Source organism: Carassius gibelio, chromosome A8, assembly GCF_023724105.1.
Source record: "Carassius gibelio isolate Cgi1373 ecotype wild population from Czech Republic chromosome A8, carGib1.2-hapl.c, whole genome shotgun sequence".
NCBI lineage: Eukaryota > Metazoa > Chordata > Actinopteri > Cypriniformes > Cyprinidae > Carassius > Carassius gibelio.
This window is the reverse complement of record NC_068378.1, coordinates 8,172,033-8,188,191: the sequence shown is the minus strand read 5'-3', so window position 1 is coordinate 8,188,191 and position 16,159 is coordinate 8,172,033. Positions and strand designations below refer to the sequence as shown.

Below are 16,159 nucleotides of genomic sequence, written 5' to 3'. Positions count from 1 at the left end.
ACGTCTTCTGATGTTGTGCGCCTGCTGCGATGCTTTTTACTACTAGAAGAAAACACCCAATATTTAGTGCAATCATATAATTGTAATGAACCTTATTGAAATCTATGTCCATCAAAATAGAACTCCACAAGCTTCGTCAACCTACACTGCACACATAATTAAGTCTAACTAACTGTCTCCGGAGGGCCTATTGCCCCTGAGAGACAGCAAAACGTAACCCCAGAAGTCACAAACCTCTTTTTAACAAGTCCTTTTATGTGTCCACTGGTGAATACAATCAGAGCAATCACATGATCACCGGATAACAACATTCTACATAATTTTTCAGAAGGCAAATGCAGAGCCTCTAAAGTAGTGCAATACATTATTTTGTCCCCCTTATGGGAGAAAATGTGGATATTAGCCTTGGAAATTCCAATTTTGATTTTTTCCAACATTGTCCAGTCTGTTGGACAATAATACTGCCATCTACAAAGTTTTAGTTTCTGTAACTTTCTGACAAAGCCTTATAGCCGTGGCCAGGGCAAGTCATCATGAATGAATATTTTCTCTTTCTGCTTTAAACCCCCGGTCACACTTTTATTTTATTGTTGTGTTATTTTATAATGACAAAATTATGAAAAAAAAATGTACAGAGAAAAATAGTTGTGTACACTGAAGGTGTTTTTTTTTTTTTTTTTTATGATTTCTACAATGGCAAAAAAATGGCCTAAGTAAAAAAATAAAATAAAAACAATGTATGCAGACTATTTTTGTAGTAACAACACATAAAATCAAAGTTATCTAAACTTATGTATTTTGGATTGATTACACAAAGGGACCAAATGAAAGAGACAAAGACAAAACTGAACAGAAGAATCTTCAGTGAAGCAATCAGTCAGAGAATTGTGGGTAACATGAAGTGACAGATAGAGACCATATTCACAAAATCATCCTCGATTGGTATTTTACTGTATGTCTGCAGAGTGCAGCAAGTATAACAGCATGCAGATGTTCAGTATATGCTCTAATACCTGTTTGACGTACTACATTGTTCAGAATATACAGTGTAAACCAGAACCAATGTAAATATTGTGTACTGTTTGGCTTTCTTGTTCTGCAAAAACGACCATTTGTATTATCAAAATGTGTTACTGTCACCTTTATGAACATAAGAAAAAGGGGAAAATACTTTATATAATTTTTCTATTAGAAGAGCAAAATTTGTTTTTATTGTAATTTTGTTATTATGTCTACAAAAATTTAAATAAGGAAAAGCTTGTATGATTATATGGCAGTTACTATTGTTAGTTACAACAGAAATTGTATGTAGTTTTTGGTTTTATTTTATTTATTTATTTTTGCCCTACAAGTGCAGGGGTGTCAGAGTCCATAATTATCTCGGCCACACAGACAAATATCTGTCCAACATAGTGCTGTGATAAGGTGATTTGTCATAACCCTTGAATCCTTTAGTCAAGCCCTTCAAAATAGTTTGGTGCCATTGGTGTTTGGATGTTGATGACTGCTGCTTGTGCTTTCATACTGTTCCTCTCCATCAAATACTTTCCTTCAAACCACACTTACAGTGATGTACATTTCTGGACTGGACAACTCGGTCAAATGTGAGCTTTTAAAAACCACAAATTTCAAACCCATGCACATAAATATCCATCATGAATGTGTTCAGAGTGGTTCAGATCTGAGGTTTGTGCAGACCAGTCAAGTTCCTGCCTCAGTAAATCATTTCTGTTTGGATGTTTCTGTTCTTTGTGTTCTATTAAAAGATTAAGCAGATTGCATGCTTGATTTCATTCACTTGTTTATTAGTGAAAATTAAGCAAATCAGAAGGTGCAGTCCTCATGTATTTGATTTTTTATCATTCACTTGGTAACATTACTTTAATTGTAACATTAGATGTGAGACTACCTATTCATTGGTTAACATAACTATAGGTTCAGGGATAAATTTATTTATATTGGGGGAAGAGTATCTGATTACTCTTCAATACTCATGTCATTTTCTTGCCCCCTCAGAAAGATGTTTTCCCGAATGCTGTTCGATCGGCTTGGAGGGTGTTCATTTTTACAGAAACTCACTGAGGTGACAGTGATGGATTTCCTAAAGAAAGAAAAAAATCAACAAAAGAGTTTAGAAAAAGAACAACATTCATGGACCTTGTGAATAGAGTTATATATGTGTTCATGTCCTCTTATATTAAAATAATAAAATAATGTGTAAAGTTTAACATTTTTAAATACCAGGTTCCCAGACTGGAAGGGGCAGGGACGATTTTTATGGTGTTTAATGTAATCAGCTATCAACTCTTTGAATGTTTCGTTGTCATGCTGTGAATATAAAGTCAAATACACACATTTTTCATTATCTGCTTTGTGGCTATTATTAAATCAGAATGTTAAACTATTAATGCCATATGCAGTTAAAAGTCGTTTACCTTATTAGAAAATTTCAAACAAGCAGATGAGAATTTATCAGAGCGGTAGATTTTCCTGATGGCATCGTAATCACTGGGAGTGCTCTGGATATATTTATCAGATCCAGTAATTGCATAGGCTGCGTGATAGATTCAGAGCAGATCAGAAACGTTTTATTAAATTATTTTTGGAAAATGGATTATGGGCACAATTCTTTCAAATAAAATCTAGTGTGAGCCCAACTCTGATTACAATAAGGCATGGCTGTTAGTTTGTTTCTCCTTACCATCTACATCACAGCCAAGATTTTCAAACATTGTTGCAAAGCGAATAGGTGCATTGAGGAAACAGTTAGAGATATTTAAAATTACTGTCGAGAAGATTAATATGGTTTGAATTTCCTTTCAGATGAAAGATTGGGATTTGTTAAGTGATGCAAATGATGTTAAAGTTCAGTATATTAGTAAACAAAATCCATCTCTCTCACCGTCTCTGTATATATGGAATATATGTAAAAATAAAACATTAATTGAATACATACCTTTGAGAATTTTTTTTCATGATGCATGCAGTTAATTGCATCAACGAGATCACTGTGATGAAGCTGTAATAAAAATACTGAATTAATGGTCTTGAATTCATTAGGATGTCAGGTTAAACAGAAAGTCATGTGTCTTAATTCATTTATTTACATGCACAATATTTAATTAATAATTTTATCCTCTGAAATGTTTTCTAAAATTCACAACTACATGGTAAATAGTGTTTTAAAAGATTATCACTTATAAACAAAGTTTTTAGTTGCATTTATTGTGTATCCATAGCTACACTGCAAAATTTTGTCTTTTTACCACTACTATAATAATAATAATAATAATAATAATAATAATAATAATACATATATTTTTATTCTATTTATTTATTTATTTATTTATTGCAAGTTCAGTTAAATAGTACTTCAATATGCACAAATAACTCTTTTTATACTTACTGACTCCTCAGGAAATTCAAATGTGCCTTCATTTCCCAGACCGGACATGTAGATGAATATGTTGTCATTTTTTCCACTGCATTAAATGAAAATAATAATGGTTCTTCATATTATCTACGCAAATTCATACAGTATGTGTGACCCTGGACCACAAAACCAGTCTTAAGTCACTGGGGTATATTAGTAGCAATAGCCCCCCCCCCCCCCCCAAAAAAAAACATGTAGGCCTATGGGTATGAGTAAAAATTTAAAATGGTCTTTTATGCCAAAATATTTAGGATATTAAATAAAGATTATCTTCCATGATGATATTTTTTAATTTCCTACAATAAATATATTAAAACCAAACCATAGCTTTGCTATGGATTTAGTTTGGACCACTTTAAAGCGATTTTCTCAATATCTAGATTTTTTTGCACCATCAGATTCCAGATTTTAAAGTTGTATCTCGAACCAAATATTGTCCAATCCTAACAAACCGTACATCAATAGAAAACATATTTGTTCAGCTTGTAGATGATGTATAAATCTCAGTTTCCAAGGTCACATATTAGCTGCAAGCAGTGATTACGAGGCCAAGCATAGAAGCAGCAGATGCATTGCAATTATTTAGCTGTACATCATATTATCAGTGATATTTGTAAGCAAAGCAGTTTCCAACATCTTCATTTCAAAATTATTTATAATGTGATTGCATTATGTAGGTGTTGCAATCATCTAATTCATAGAAAATGTGTTTTGACAGCCACACAATAACACAAAGGTTACAAATTGTGCTGCTTCCTTACATTCAGTGCTTGGCCCTTATAAAAATGATTTATATAGGAAATCATAGCAGGAAAAGATTTCTTAACAAACAGTCAAACAAACCTGTTTATGACTTTTTTGTTTGTACTCTCATTCCCTTGAAGAGCAGCCAGGAAGTTTTTTGGGGTCACATCCTTTAAGATCATCATTGCCATAATTGATTATTGATGTCATTAGCTTTAATTGTGCTCAGAAATAGAATAAAAACATCAAAACAATAACTTTCTAAATGTTACCTTTCCAGTGTAGTCTTTCTGAACTCCTGAGTACACGTCTGTGTCATCAACTACACTGGCAACGGTTCCATTAGTTGGGTTTCTGCAGGCAGAGAAGAAAAGGAACAAATTAAAGGCAATCAGCTCCACACAGTCTATCACTGCTTTTCTGTGATGACGTGTTTCCAGAAGTCTGAGAGTTTTTTATTTTATTACATTATTATTACATTATTATACTATATTTCTGTACTTTACACTTAAAGTGTATAAATATAGCCTACAGTTTAACACTATAGTTTGTATTATATGACTTTGATTAAATTACAAAAAGCTAATTAACATTGTTATGAGGGTGATTCTAATATATGGCTGAGGGGGTTATGAAAAACTTCTGACTTCTGTCATCAATCTCTCAAATTTTTCTCTTTTGGAAATTTGTGGAAATGCTACTGTATATTGAGTGGCAAACTGGAATGCAAAAATCGTATTTACTGTATAGTCTTTCACTCTATTACAGTCTTCTTTCCTTTTGAGAAGCTCGGAAATATGACAAAGGGTCCATTACACTGTTGTTCTAGCTCCACTAAATAGCTGTGTGTAAAGCCCTGAAGATTGAGATCCACCATGAAACACATGATGCTCAAAAACTTCAGGAAATGACTCACTCTTGATTGTAAGCAATGTCATCATACATCATCACCACAATCTGCTCTTCAGGAATCCCATGTTTCTTAATTATCTGATATAAACCGCACACATTGGCCTAAAACACAAATGAAAGAGATTGTTTCCATGTTCACCAGTTACTGTCATCATATACAAGCTGTGGTACAGCACAACTTGAGGAATGTCTTGAAAATAAAGAATATGATAAAAAGAAGGACAAACCTGGTGCTGGTAATTTTCCCAGTGCTTTGAGCCGGCGACAAGGAGAACCCATTTTTTTCCAGACATTTTTTTTCAGCCTTTTTAAAGCAAAGTCTGTTGGAATTTAAAATAATAATAATAATAACATTTTAAAACTAAATCGATATTGTTACAGTGCTTTTAATCTGCTAGAATAAGTTATGTGATGGCTCATACAACTGAAATGCCGAAAAGAACACAAAAAAGTTGGTGATATATCATTTATGACAAAATGCCAAGAGCTCAATTTAGTCTCTAAGAGTTGCTTTCAGTTCATGAAGTGCTGAAAAGTAAATCAGAATGAACTGTCATTAAACTGATTAAGAATTATTTGAAGTTTCTGTTTAACTGGATGATCTTTAAAGAAAGTGTTTAGTGATGAAGATTATTGATGTAGTCGAGTGGATCATATGCCATCATACCTGTGATGAGTATCAGGTGTTCCTCTGTAGTTGTCCAGATGATTTCTTGTGCTTTTAATCGGATGATGTCTGTCTTTATATAGGCATTTCTTCCATTCTTTTCAGACTCATGGGTGGAGAATCTGTGTTGGTGGGAGGATCTATTTATTACTGTACAATATTTCCCATAATTGAATTGATGGCAGTTGAAGTGAAAAAAAAGTAGCTGCTCCCCTTTATTTGCTTGTGTCATCTGGTATTGTAAAAAAAAAAAAAAAGATTTAAATTTTGAATCTTGCGATTATGAATTTGTGTCTTTTTTTTGTCATATATATATATATATATATATATATATATATGTATATATATATATGTGTGTGTGTGTGTGTATATTCACCTTTCCCTAATCACTACTATTACTGTAATTCAGACATATCAGACAGTTGGTTCTATCTTGAGATTTGCTTTTTAAACTGTAAACAATGCGTAAAGTTCTTCATGTAATTCATCTAAACAATCATAGTTCCTAAAATTGATCAACTAAGGTCACGGCTTGTTTATAATAATCCCAATATAATATCTGTCATGATTCTGCCCTCGTGTCCTTGATTTTTTCCTAGTCTTGAGGCAGGATCATGACAGACCCGTGTTTTGTGTACAAGCACATGGCCTTGCCTTTGGGCATCCCCTATTTAGCTTTCCTAGTGTGCTCTGTCTTGCGTCGGTTCATTGAGATTTGTACCCTAAGATTTGTGACTGTGATTTGTGATTGTTTCCTCGTCTGAGATTGTTCCACAATTGTGATTGTCATCCCTGAAGAAGTCTTTGTAATACCGTGAGTGTTTGTTTATAGTTAGTGTTAAGTGTCTTTATCTTGTCTGCCCAGTCTTGTTTTGTTATTTAGTCTTTTCCCTAGCTATTGTTTTCCCCCTCGTGGGTTTTGTTTTCCCCTTTTGTAAATAAACCCTTTTGTATTGAGAATCCTGTCTGCACTTGAGTTCCTCCCTTACCAATCCCTGACAATATCAATATCTGAACCTGGCTAAATGAAAATACAGATGACTCCAATGTTAAACTAGACAAATACATCATATATATATACAGTAGGTTAGATAGAGGATCCAGGGGAGGTGGGGTCGCCACTTACATTTTATCAAATTTGAAATCACAATTAATTACTCCTTAAGTGAAACCTGAGCTTTTTGAAGGTATCTTTGTTAAGGTTATTCTTCATGCAAATAAACAATTAATAATTGGCAATATATATCTTAGACACTGTATCATCGCTTGGTGACTCATCAGCAATTATGCTGTTTGGGGACTTCAATTTAAATTGGACTGATCCTTGTACTCTCACAGAATGTAATATATGTGTAATGCTTCAAATTTTAAACAAATTATTAAAGAGCCTACAAGAATCAGTCTAAGTTGCAAATCTCCACTTGACTGGACACTAGTCACACACCCCAACAGAATAATAAAATCTGGTGTTCTCTCGGATTTTTTTAGCGACCATTCTATCATATATTGCATTTGGAAAATTTTAATTTTCAATCTTTCTCCTAAATATATTATGATCCGTGACATGACATTATTTAACAGTGGTTTATTTATAAATGATGTGAGAAGGATAATTTTGAATAGACTTAGTCTTATTCCTGATGTGGAAGCTGCCTGGAATTTCTTTTATACAGAATTTGTGCAAGTAATTGATAGGCTTGCCCCTTGGACAATTATTAAGGTCAAAGGTCATCATCTACCTTGGGTAAATGGGGATCTTATCAGACTGTTTAAGCAGAGGGATATGGATTGGAATAAACACAAACTTACAAAACTTCCTAGTGATTGGGAGGAATACACATGGCTACGAAACACGTGTACCACCCAAACAAGAAATGCTAAGGCCAATTAGAAATTGCTTGTCAAATGACTTCAGTAATCCTAATTTTTTTTTGATAAAAATGAATACCTTACTTGGTAAGTCCAACAGTACCACGAGTAACATGACAATCAATAATGAAATTGCTAAAGATCCAGTGGTGATTCCAAATGCATGTAGTTTGCACTTCTCCCAAACACCGCAAGTACAGTCACCGCTCTCTCACCCTGAACCGACTATGAATTCTCAGCCCTGCGATAGTTCTTTTACATTCCGACAGGTTAGCTCAGCTCAGCCATTAGCAAGTTATCCTCTAGCAGTGGACCTGGCCCTGACGGCATTGAGGGTAGGTTTATCAAACTCTCTTCACATGTCTTATCCTCTCCATTGGCTGAGCTCTTTAATCTGTCATTTTTAACTTGTGACGTGCCTCTGGCATGGAAGTGTACCAAATTCATTCCATTGTATAAAGGAGGGGACACTCAAAACATGAACAATTACAGACCTATCTCAATAATTAATAGTATTGTAAAAATTTTTGAGAACATCAACTTCGATCAATTATCTAACTATCTCTCTCATAACAATTTACTCTCTCGATGACAGTCAGGTTTCAGGAAGCACTTCTCAACTACCACTGCTCTTTTGAAATTTACAAATGATATTTTTTCTAGTTTTGATAACAATATGTGTACTGGTGCCAACTTTCTAGATCTTACAAAAGCATTTAATTTAGTTGATCACTATCTGCTCCTGGATAAATTATATTCTATTGGCCTTTCCCGTTCATCACTTCTTTGGTTTAACTCTTATTTTCATCACCGCCACCAGTGTGTGTCCTTCAGGGGCAGTCAGTCGAATTTATTAATAATTTTCCATTTTTATCAATGACTTGCCGCTCTGCTGTTCAGGATGCAACATGCATCTTTATTCAGATGATACAATTATATATTGCTCCAAACCAAATATTCCCAACATAAATTATTCTTTACAACATGATTTTATTCTGTACAGTAGTGGCTGTCATTTAATAAACTTCTTCTGAATAAATCAAAATCTTACTCTATGCCTTTCCAGAAGCAGTGTTGTGGGTAACGCGTTACAAAGTAACGGGTTTGAGTACTCTAACTACTTTTTTCCTGAAATGTGTAAATGTGTCTGTGCCCTGCGGCTGACCCTGTGTGTGTGTGTGTGGTTTTTTTTTTTCGAACTCCCGGCAAGATGGCAGAGAGGACAGCGTTTGGTTTATGGAAGTACGCACATTATTTTCAATTTGTCAACGAAAAAGAAAAGAACATAACGGTAAAATGCACACTGACAAAAGTTTCGAAAATCTGCTACGTTTTAATCACTACTTTGAAGAGTAGCTAAATGTAAGAGGACTGTGTTAAAGCGAATTTAGGCTTGTGACTGTGAGTGACACTTTAATAATAATTAGTTCGGCTATTAAGCGATTTGTCATTTGCCTGTGTGGCAGTGAAGGATTTAATTTGGTTTGTTATCATTTTTGTTTGACAGGCAGCTGTTAATTTCTGTTAGATCATTGGCTGGCTGGTTGTTCATCATTTCTAAATGGTTTTAAATCTGCAAGCCTGTTTAAGGTTGTGTTTACAAGTAAGCATACTTGTACTTTGATAACTGCATTATTTAAAGTTAAAGAAAAATCAGGAGTTATCTTGTGGTGCTCATAATATACAGTAGCCTAGGCTACCCAGGCTGGGTAGGTGCGAATTTTGATTAATAATATGTTCTGTGATAATAAATAAATAAAACGCCATGTGGAATAGCCGATTTCTGACTGTCTTTCCTGTTATTGTTATCCTGCGGTGTTAATTTAGTCGGATGACTGACGTTATTCATTGTCGGGAGTCACGACTTTTAGGTGCATTTAAAGGGGCCGGGGGCTGTGTCTGTCATGTGTGAGCCGCTGCGAACTGCTTTTAATTTTTGGTAACGCATGAGTACTCTAACGCGTTACTTTTATGAATAGGTAACGCTGTATCATAACTGATTACTTTTAATTGATGGTAACGTTGTAACCTAACTAATGTAGTGTATTTTCGTCTTCCATGGATCTGAGGAATCACACTATCTCAGGGTTTTGTTTCCATAAGAAAGATTTTATTTTCAAGAGAAAATAAAACCGAGAAAGCTCTGCAGAACAGTCTGTTGAGCCTGTGTCGGTTCTCTATTTTATACAGTGCTTCTGAAGGCGTGCCCATGTTCAATATATTTCATACATATGGTTCTGTTTATCAACTCTTTTACCTTTTATGGCTGTGTCTCCAGCTTGTTTTTAGGATGTACAATTTATTTGAAGTGAAACGAGGAGGCCTAATCATATATTTTGTCTTATGTCAAAATAGGGTCTCCAACTTTACTATATGCTGTATTTTGGTCATGTCTGCACCAAGGAGGTCTGATCATATATTTTGTCATATGTCCAAATAGAGTGTGCAGCTGCACCATATACTGTACCCCTGCACTCTCTGCACATTCCATTCTCAGACAGGCCTCTACATACAGTCAAATGCATGATTATAACAGTAGAATAACTTGATACATAAATGGCTAGATTCACATTGATTATGCCTGATTAGTTTACATATTGACCAATAAAAATCTTCCACACTGACTACTTTCCAAAGTAACTATAAATATATTGGTGTTTGGCTAGAAACTGATCTTTCATTCAAAGCTCATGTACACACTCTTAACAACAAACTTAGCTTTCGCCTTAAAACGTTATATCAATCTATAGACTGTTTTAACTTTCAGGTTAGGAGAAGAATAGTCTTTTAGTTGTTGCTTCCTATTCTGGACTATGCAGATATTATATACGCTAATACTACTGCTACTTGTCTATACTCTCTTGATGTGGTATGCAACAGCCTGTGCCGATTCGTCTTTCGCTGCCCCTATAGGACACATCATTGTGTGATGTATGAACAGCTGTCCTGGCTTGCCCCTTCAGCCAGAAGACAATATCATTGGCTTCAGCTCATTTTTAAATGTATTTACTTTCAATATCCATATTATTTATCGCAATATTTAGTGCCTTACAGTTCACAATATAGCCTTCGTCACAATGAACAGATCTTCTTTACTGTCCCTAGAGTTAAGAGAGAAATTGGGAAATATGCTTTCTGTGTTAGAGCTCCTCGAGATTGGAACAGACTTCCTGCATCCATTTGCTCGCTTACATTTGCTTGAAGTGTTGTTCAAGGTTAAAAACAAAATAAAATAAAAAAAATGTAATGATGTTTATCCATAAGTTTTGATTTTGACATAGATTTCACAATGTATGTAATTTGTGTGGGCTACTTCAGTTTCTTCAGAAAGGGTTAGAAATCCAGAGCATGCCACTGTTAGTTAGCAATTGTCAAAAATAGTGATGAAATCTCATGAGCAGGTTTAGGTTACAGGTTTTTTAATCACAGGTAAAATAATTGCAGGTTTTACAGTAAAAATCTTCAAAAAGATCCTTAATACAGTTTAAACAATAAACAATGTATTATTTTACTTAGAATATAGATATACCTTAGAGTAAATAACATTCACAATGCAACATGCAAAAATATCTAAATTGTTAATTTGATGTTAAGCTCACATAAAGAAAACAATTTATTTTTAACCATTTGGATAGATATTGGATCCTAGATGAATTGACAACATTCAAACATAAACATTTTATATATTTTCAGCCAAGGAACATAAAATATTTATTAATCTTTATATATCACAGTTTGTGGATAATATGAAATAAAGTTCATCTACAGATTTTCTGTCTTTTTTTCCCAGGGGGGAATCAATTTGAAAAAATACAACAAATATGACACATATTAAAGAGGGAAAAATGAAAAACTAGATAAAAAAAAGTTCAAGAAAAAAATTAGGTTTGCTTTAGAAAGCCTAGCCTGAAAGTTTGAAACAGTTGTAAATCCTTATATTGTAAGCATATATATATATATATATATATATATATATATATATATATATATATATATATATATATATATATATATATATATATATTATGTAGCACATTGATAAAATCATTTAACAAGTTGCTAGTATGTTTTTAACATGATTAGCATGTTGCTAGCAAGTTTTTAGCATGATTAGGATGTAGTTAGCAACAGTCAACATCCTGCTAGAATGTTTCTAACATGATTAGCATGTTGCCAGCATTTTTTAGCATTATGAACATGTTGTTAGCATGTTGCTAGCAAGAATAGCATGTAGTTAGCCTGTTGCTAGCATGCTGAGTATCATCAGTTAATCGGTTCTCAGATTGTTGAACATGTCTGAAAGAAACGGTTCTTGGTTTAGAGCCCGTCAGGTGTAGACCTGTTAATGTATATTTAAACATTTTGTATTGTATCATGTTCAGTCTAGATGGATCGTGTGTTTTGGGAGCCTGAAACTGCTTTTTTTTTTAAACTGGGTGCCAGATTGCATGAATCTGAAATCGATACCCTTGTGTTTTCGTGTGTACAGTATAGATTGTATAAAAACATGAACAAGTGCTGCGTCCCAATGTGCCTACTACTCCCTTAAAGTATGTACTCTTTTGGTGAAGAAAAGTACACACTTTTGAGTGTGTAGTAGAAGAGTAGGCAAGCTTTGGGACATACTATCAAAACATACAATTGCATCTTTAACAAAACCCCTTTGTCACATAATTTACACACACTGTCAATTGTAAACTGGCATGTCAATAAGCTTATCACGGTTAACATTCTCCATATTTAATTTCATTTAACTTAATACCATTTTAGAAAGAAGAGAAGTAGCATGTATACATATTTTTACCTATTTAAATTTTGGTTATTATTAACTTAAACCCTTTATCTAAACCTATCTACTTAACCCTTGGTTGTGCTCATTAACCATGTTTGTAGTTTTTTAAAGTATTTTATTCATATTTGTTGTTCTGAACATAGATAGTAAAAGAAATGGACAAAGCGACCCCATTGGATTCTGCGGAGACAAGTGAAGTCAATTAGAAGCACTTACTTCCTGGGGGTCGGGCGTACTGCACAGACTCAAACTGAGCTTGATGACGTAGATGTCACGTGAGCAACCTGTAAATCTTCTAATCGCTGTGCGAAGAGAAATCGAAATCACCCACCGAATCTTGCAGAGAAGGCAAGCGTGAACAGGAGCAAATTTTGGTAAGTATTCGGATTAATTATCTCCCTTGACTTCATGCCTCCACGTCCCCCCGATAGCCTCATAGACCGTAAAAGATTTCCTGCGAGCTTCTCCTCCTGTCCATGCGGTAATTTCTGTACTGTGCGACAGAGAGTCGCTGGTTATGATGCAATCGTTAGCCTATTTTTTTTACAAAATCAGCAGGTGGGGGTCTGCCAGCCAATGGTAGCGCCCAGGGGTGCTTAAAAAAAAAATGAAACTCTGCCCCCCTGGTTCTGAACAAAATCCTTTACCAAAGCACAATGGATTGTGGGTACACAGTAAAACATGTTGGGTTGTTTTTTTTTTTAACCTAACCATTGGGTTACACATATTGGGTCAATGTGTTGGGTTATCTTAAAATTTGATGGGTAATTATTTTTTTGTCGATGTTTTTTTTTTTGTTATAACCCAACTGTTGGGTTAAATATGTTTCCCGCTTCACTCCGTTCAAATTTTAACGGTCTAGTCAGCAATACAGTACGGACATCAGCGGCAGCCTGCATGAGGTAAGTAACTGTTAATATAATCGTATTATTTATATAACTGTTATAACATTAAGTAATGTGTCTGATATGTTAATTATTTTTTCATACATTAAAAAACTTTTAATTCCCTTAAGTCCATTTGTTTCCACCAGAGAATCAGATCGATTGTAAATGAATGCTAATCCTGTTTGTTCGCCAGCATTAATACATTAAAAGATTAGCTGCAAAACTTTTTAGACAAGCATTACTTAAAGTTAATAAAAATGTCTGGTGAATTTTGAAAGTTTGACAAAATCATTAGAAGTAAGCAAGAAAAGCTGCACGGACCATTTATCGGATCGGACCAGTGAATGAAGCTTCTTGAGCGAGTTGAGCTCACACACATCAGTCATGCGACAGACAGCAGACTCCACGAGAATTGTTTGAGTGAACCTGCATTTTTGCATCCTAAAACAGAAGCCATATTCGTCTTAGTGCACCAGCACTTATTAATTGTACAGTAAAAGTGTTTTAATGGTTTATTCATATTGAATATTGTTATGCATCTATTAGAATGCCCTATAATTACAGCAATTTCTCTTATGAAGCTAGATTCATTTAAATGAGTTGTACTAAATGTGTTTATACTTATATTTTAGACAATGGACTTTTTGGTGAAGGAAAAATTGCAACAATAGAATTTCTGCTTGTTAATTGAAATATTTCAAGGTAAGTAACCTATTTAAATTATTGATACATAAAGTTTTCAATTTTACTTAGACCTATGACTTCCAAAAATGAAATGAAAAAAGACAAATGAGGTGAATTAAGTGTATTGCGGTATTTACAGTGTACTTTTGTTCCTCCTTACAAGTCCAAATCAGTTAGAGGGTAAAGGGTGGTAAAATGTACTCACATTAGCCACAAATATTGCCACAAATTTTCTGGAGGGAGTGAAAACAGCCTGTCTCTAAGTGCAAATGATGGTAGATATTTCTTTTTTACTTGTGGTTTCTCTGTACTTTTGTCATTTAAAGGCCTTTGTGCAGAAATTGTCTATAAAACCCTTTCTGCCATCTGCACCATACCACACAAATGGAAAAATGGTGTGCACGTCATACACAGAAATGAAGCGGTCCTTCATTGGCATTCAACCTGTAAGTTAAAGTAAAACTTAAAAATTACAGTGCCCTGTGTAGTCAAGCCACCTTTATTTATTTTGTATAAGACACACGTTGTACAATACAAATCGTTTCAAGAAGATATTTTGAAAAAAAAAAATGATGACAGAATTTTCAGAGAGGAGATGGAATAGGATCAATCAGCAAGTAGTAGAGTGATAAGAAAGGATGAGTTTTGAGACTTCTGCCTCAGAGAGTGACTGATACACATTAAGGTCAGTAGTAGCCTGGAAGATAAGGTGCAAACAGTGTCTAAACAAGATGTAAGAGTGGAGCAGAAAGTATCAGTAGCACCTAAGTACCAGTTCCTACCTTTAGGGAAGGAAGAGAAGATGAAACCATTGACCTGTAATGTGAGACTGGCCTCAAAACATTGTGTCCTCTCACTATAATGCCTCCCAGTGGAAGAGCTCCTGTTGTTATCTCTGTAAGAAATACACTGCCCTGGTGACATATTGTACTTTACTTTTGTGTGATGCAGAGTAGTGTTATCTGTTAGAATAAAGCACTCAAGAAACCTGATGGCTTAAGGGACAGCTCACCCAAAAATGAAAATTCTGTCATTCAGTAAAATAACTTTAATAGATTTAACTTAAGATCACTCAAATATGCAAGTTATCACTCAATACTTCACAATTCAAGTTGACTAAACACTTATATGACTACAACATATTCAGTATATATGATTTTATTTATTAATGGATTTATTGAATGGATGATGCTTTATTGGAATCTTTTTTGTCCACATCCCTAAAGCTTACACCTACACCTAACCCTAACTATACTAGACTTGCTGATAAGTAAAGCTCTTCTCAAAGGTCCAGAAAAGGAGCAGCGGTTTTGAGTATGGTAACAAAATTAGCTGCACGCATCGAGGAAAAAAAAAAACCCTGGACATGCTCCGAGAGAAGGTCATTAAAATCAATTTCCTATTTTCGTTTTAGAAACTTGTGTTGGTTGGTCCAATCGATTCGTGCAATAGATTTTCGAACATAAAGTGACAGTCGACACGGTCACGGTTTTAGACTAGATGGGAGAAGGGATGGGAAAAGATCTGGGCACAGTTTTTCCAGAACTTCGTGCCAAGTTAAAGTGGTGTCGAACTGTTTTAATGCATTTTTTAGATGTATCATGGTGCCTGAACCCGTATGAACTTTGAACAGTGACCACGAACATTTTGTTTACTGCAGCCGCAGCCATCATTACCAAGCACGAACTGTTGACTCTGACAGTGAATGAGATGAAGTGAACGCACAAGCCATAATGTGACATCCGTTAACCATTAACCAATAGTGTAAACATAGATGATGCCAATGTTTTTTTTTTTTTAATTAAAGGTGCTGTAGGGAACTTTTGTAAAAAAATATTTTTTACATATTTATTAAACCTGTCATTATGTCCTGACAGTAGAATATGAGACAGATAATCTGTGAACAAATCAAGCTCCTCTGGCTCTTTCCAGTGGTCCTATTGCCATTTGCAGAAACTCCATCGCTCCCGGTAAAAAATAACCAATCAGAGCTGCGGTCCGTAACTTTGTTTGTGTTCAAAATGTAGAAAAATTTATTTAATAAGCGAGTACACCATGAATCCATTTTCCAAACCGTGTTTTTGGCTTGTCCTGAATCACTAGGGTGCACCTATAATAAGTGTTTATATTCGGACTATTTTAGATTGCTTCGGGGGTACCGCGGCGGAGTA

The 16,159-nt window shown here is 34.6% G+C and overlaps 1 protein-coding gene and 1 long non-coding RNA gene across 2 annotated transcripts; both read right to left on the bottom strand.

The window, feature by feature from the left end:
* Nucleotides 1–1,707: 1,707 nt before the first annotated feature.
* On the bottom strand, nucleotides 1,708–2,571 carry LOC128018325 (uncharacterized). The gene is made up of 3 exons (XR_008184817.1): nucleotides 2,436–2,571; nucleotides 2,242–2,328; nucleotides 1,708–2,101 (listed from the first exon to the last, which is right to left on the bottom strand). It is a non-coding gene; the product is annotated as an uncharacterized LOC128018325 (long non-coding RNA).
* A 1,219-nt stretch (nucleotides 2,572–3,790) lies between these two features.
* On the bottom strand, nucleotides 3,791–5,413 carry LOC128018321 (legumain-like). Its single transcript, XM_052603774.1, has 4 exons — nucleotides 5,317–5,413; nucleotides 5,094–5,191; nucleotides 4,450–4,531; nucleotides 3,791–4,347 (listed from the first exon to the last, which is right to left on the bottom strand). Exons 1-4 carry the CDS (start codon nucleotides 5,380–5,382, stop codon nucleotides 4,267–4,269), a joined length of 327 nt encoding a protein of 108 aa, XP_052459734.1. The 5' UTR covers nucleotides 5,383–5,413; the 3' UTR covers nucleotides 3,791–4,266.
* Between the last annotated feature and the right edge of the window lie 10,746 nt (nucleotides 5,414–16,159).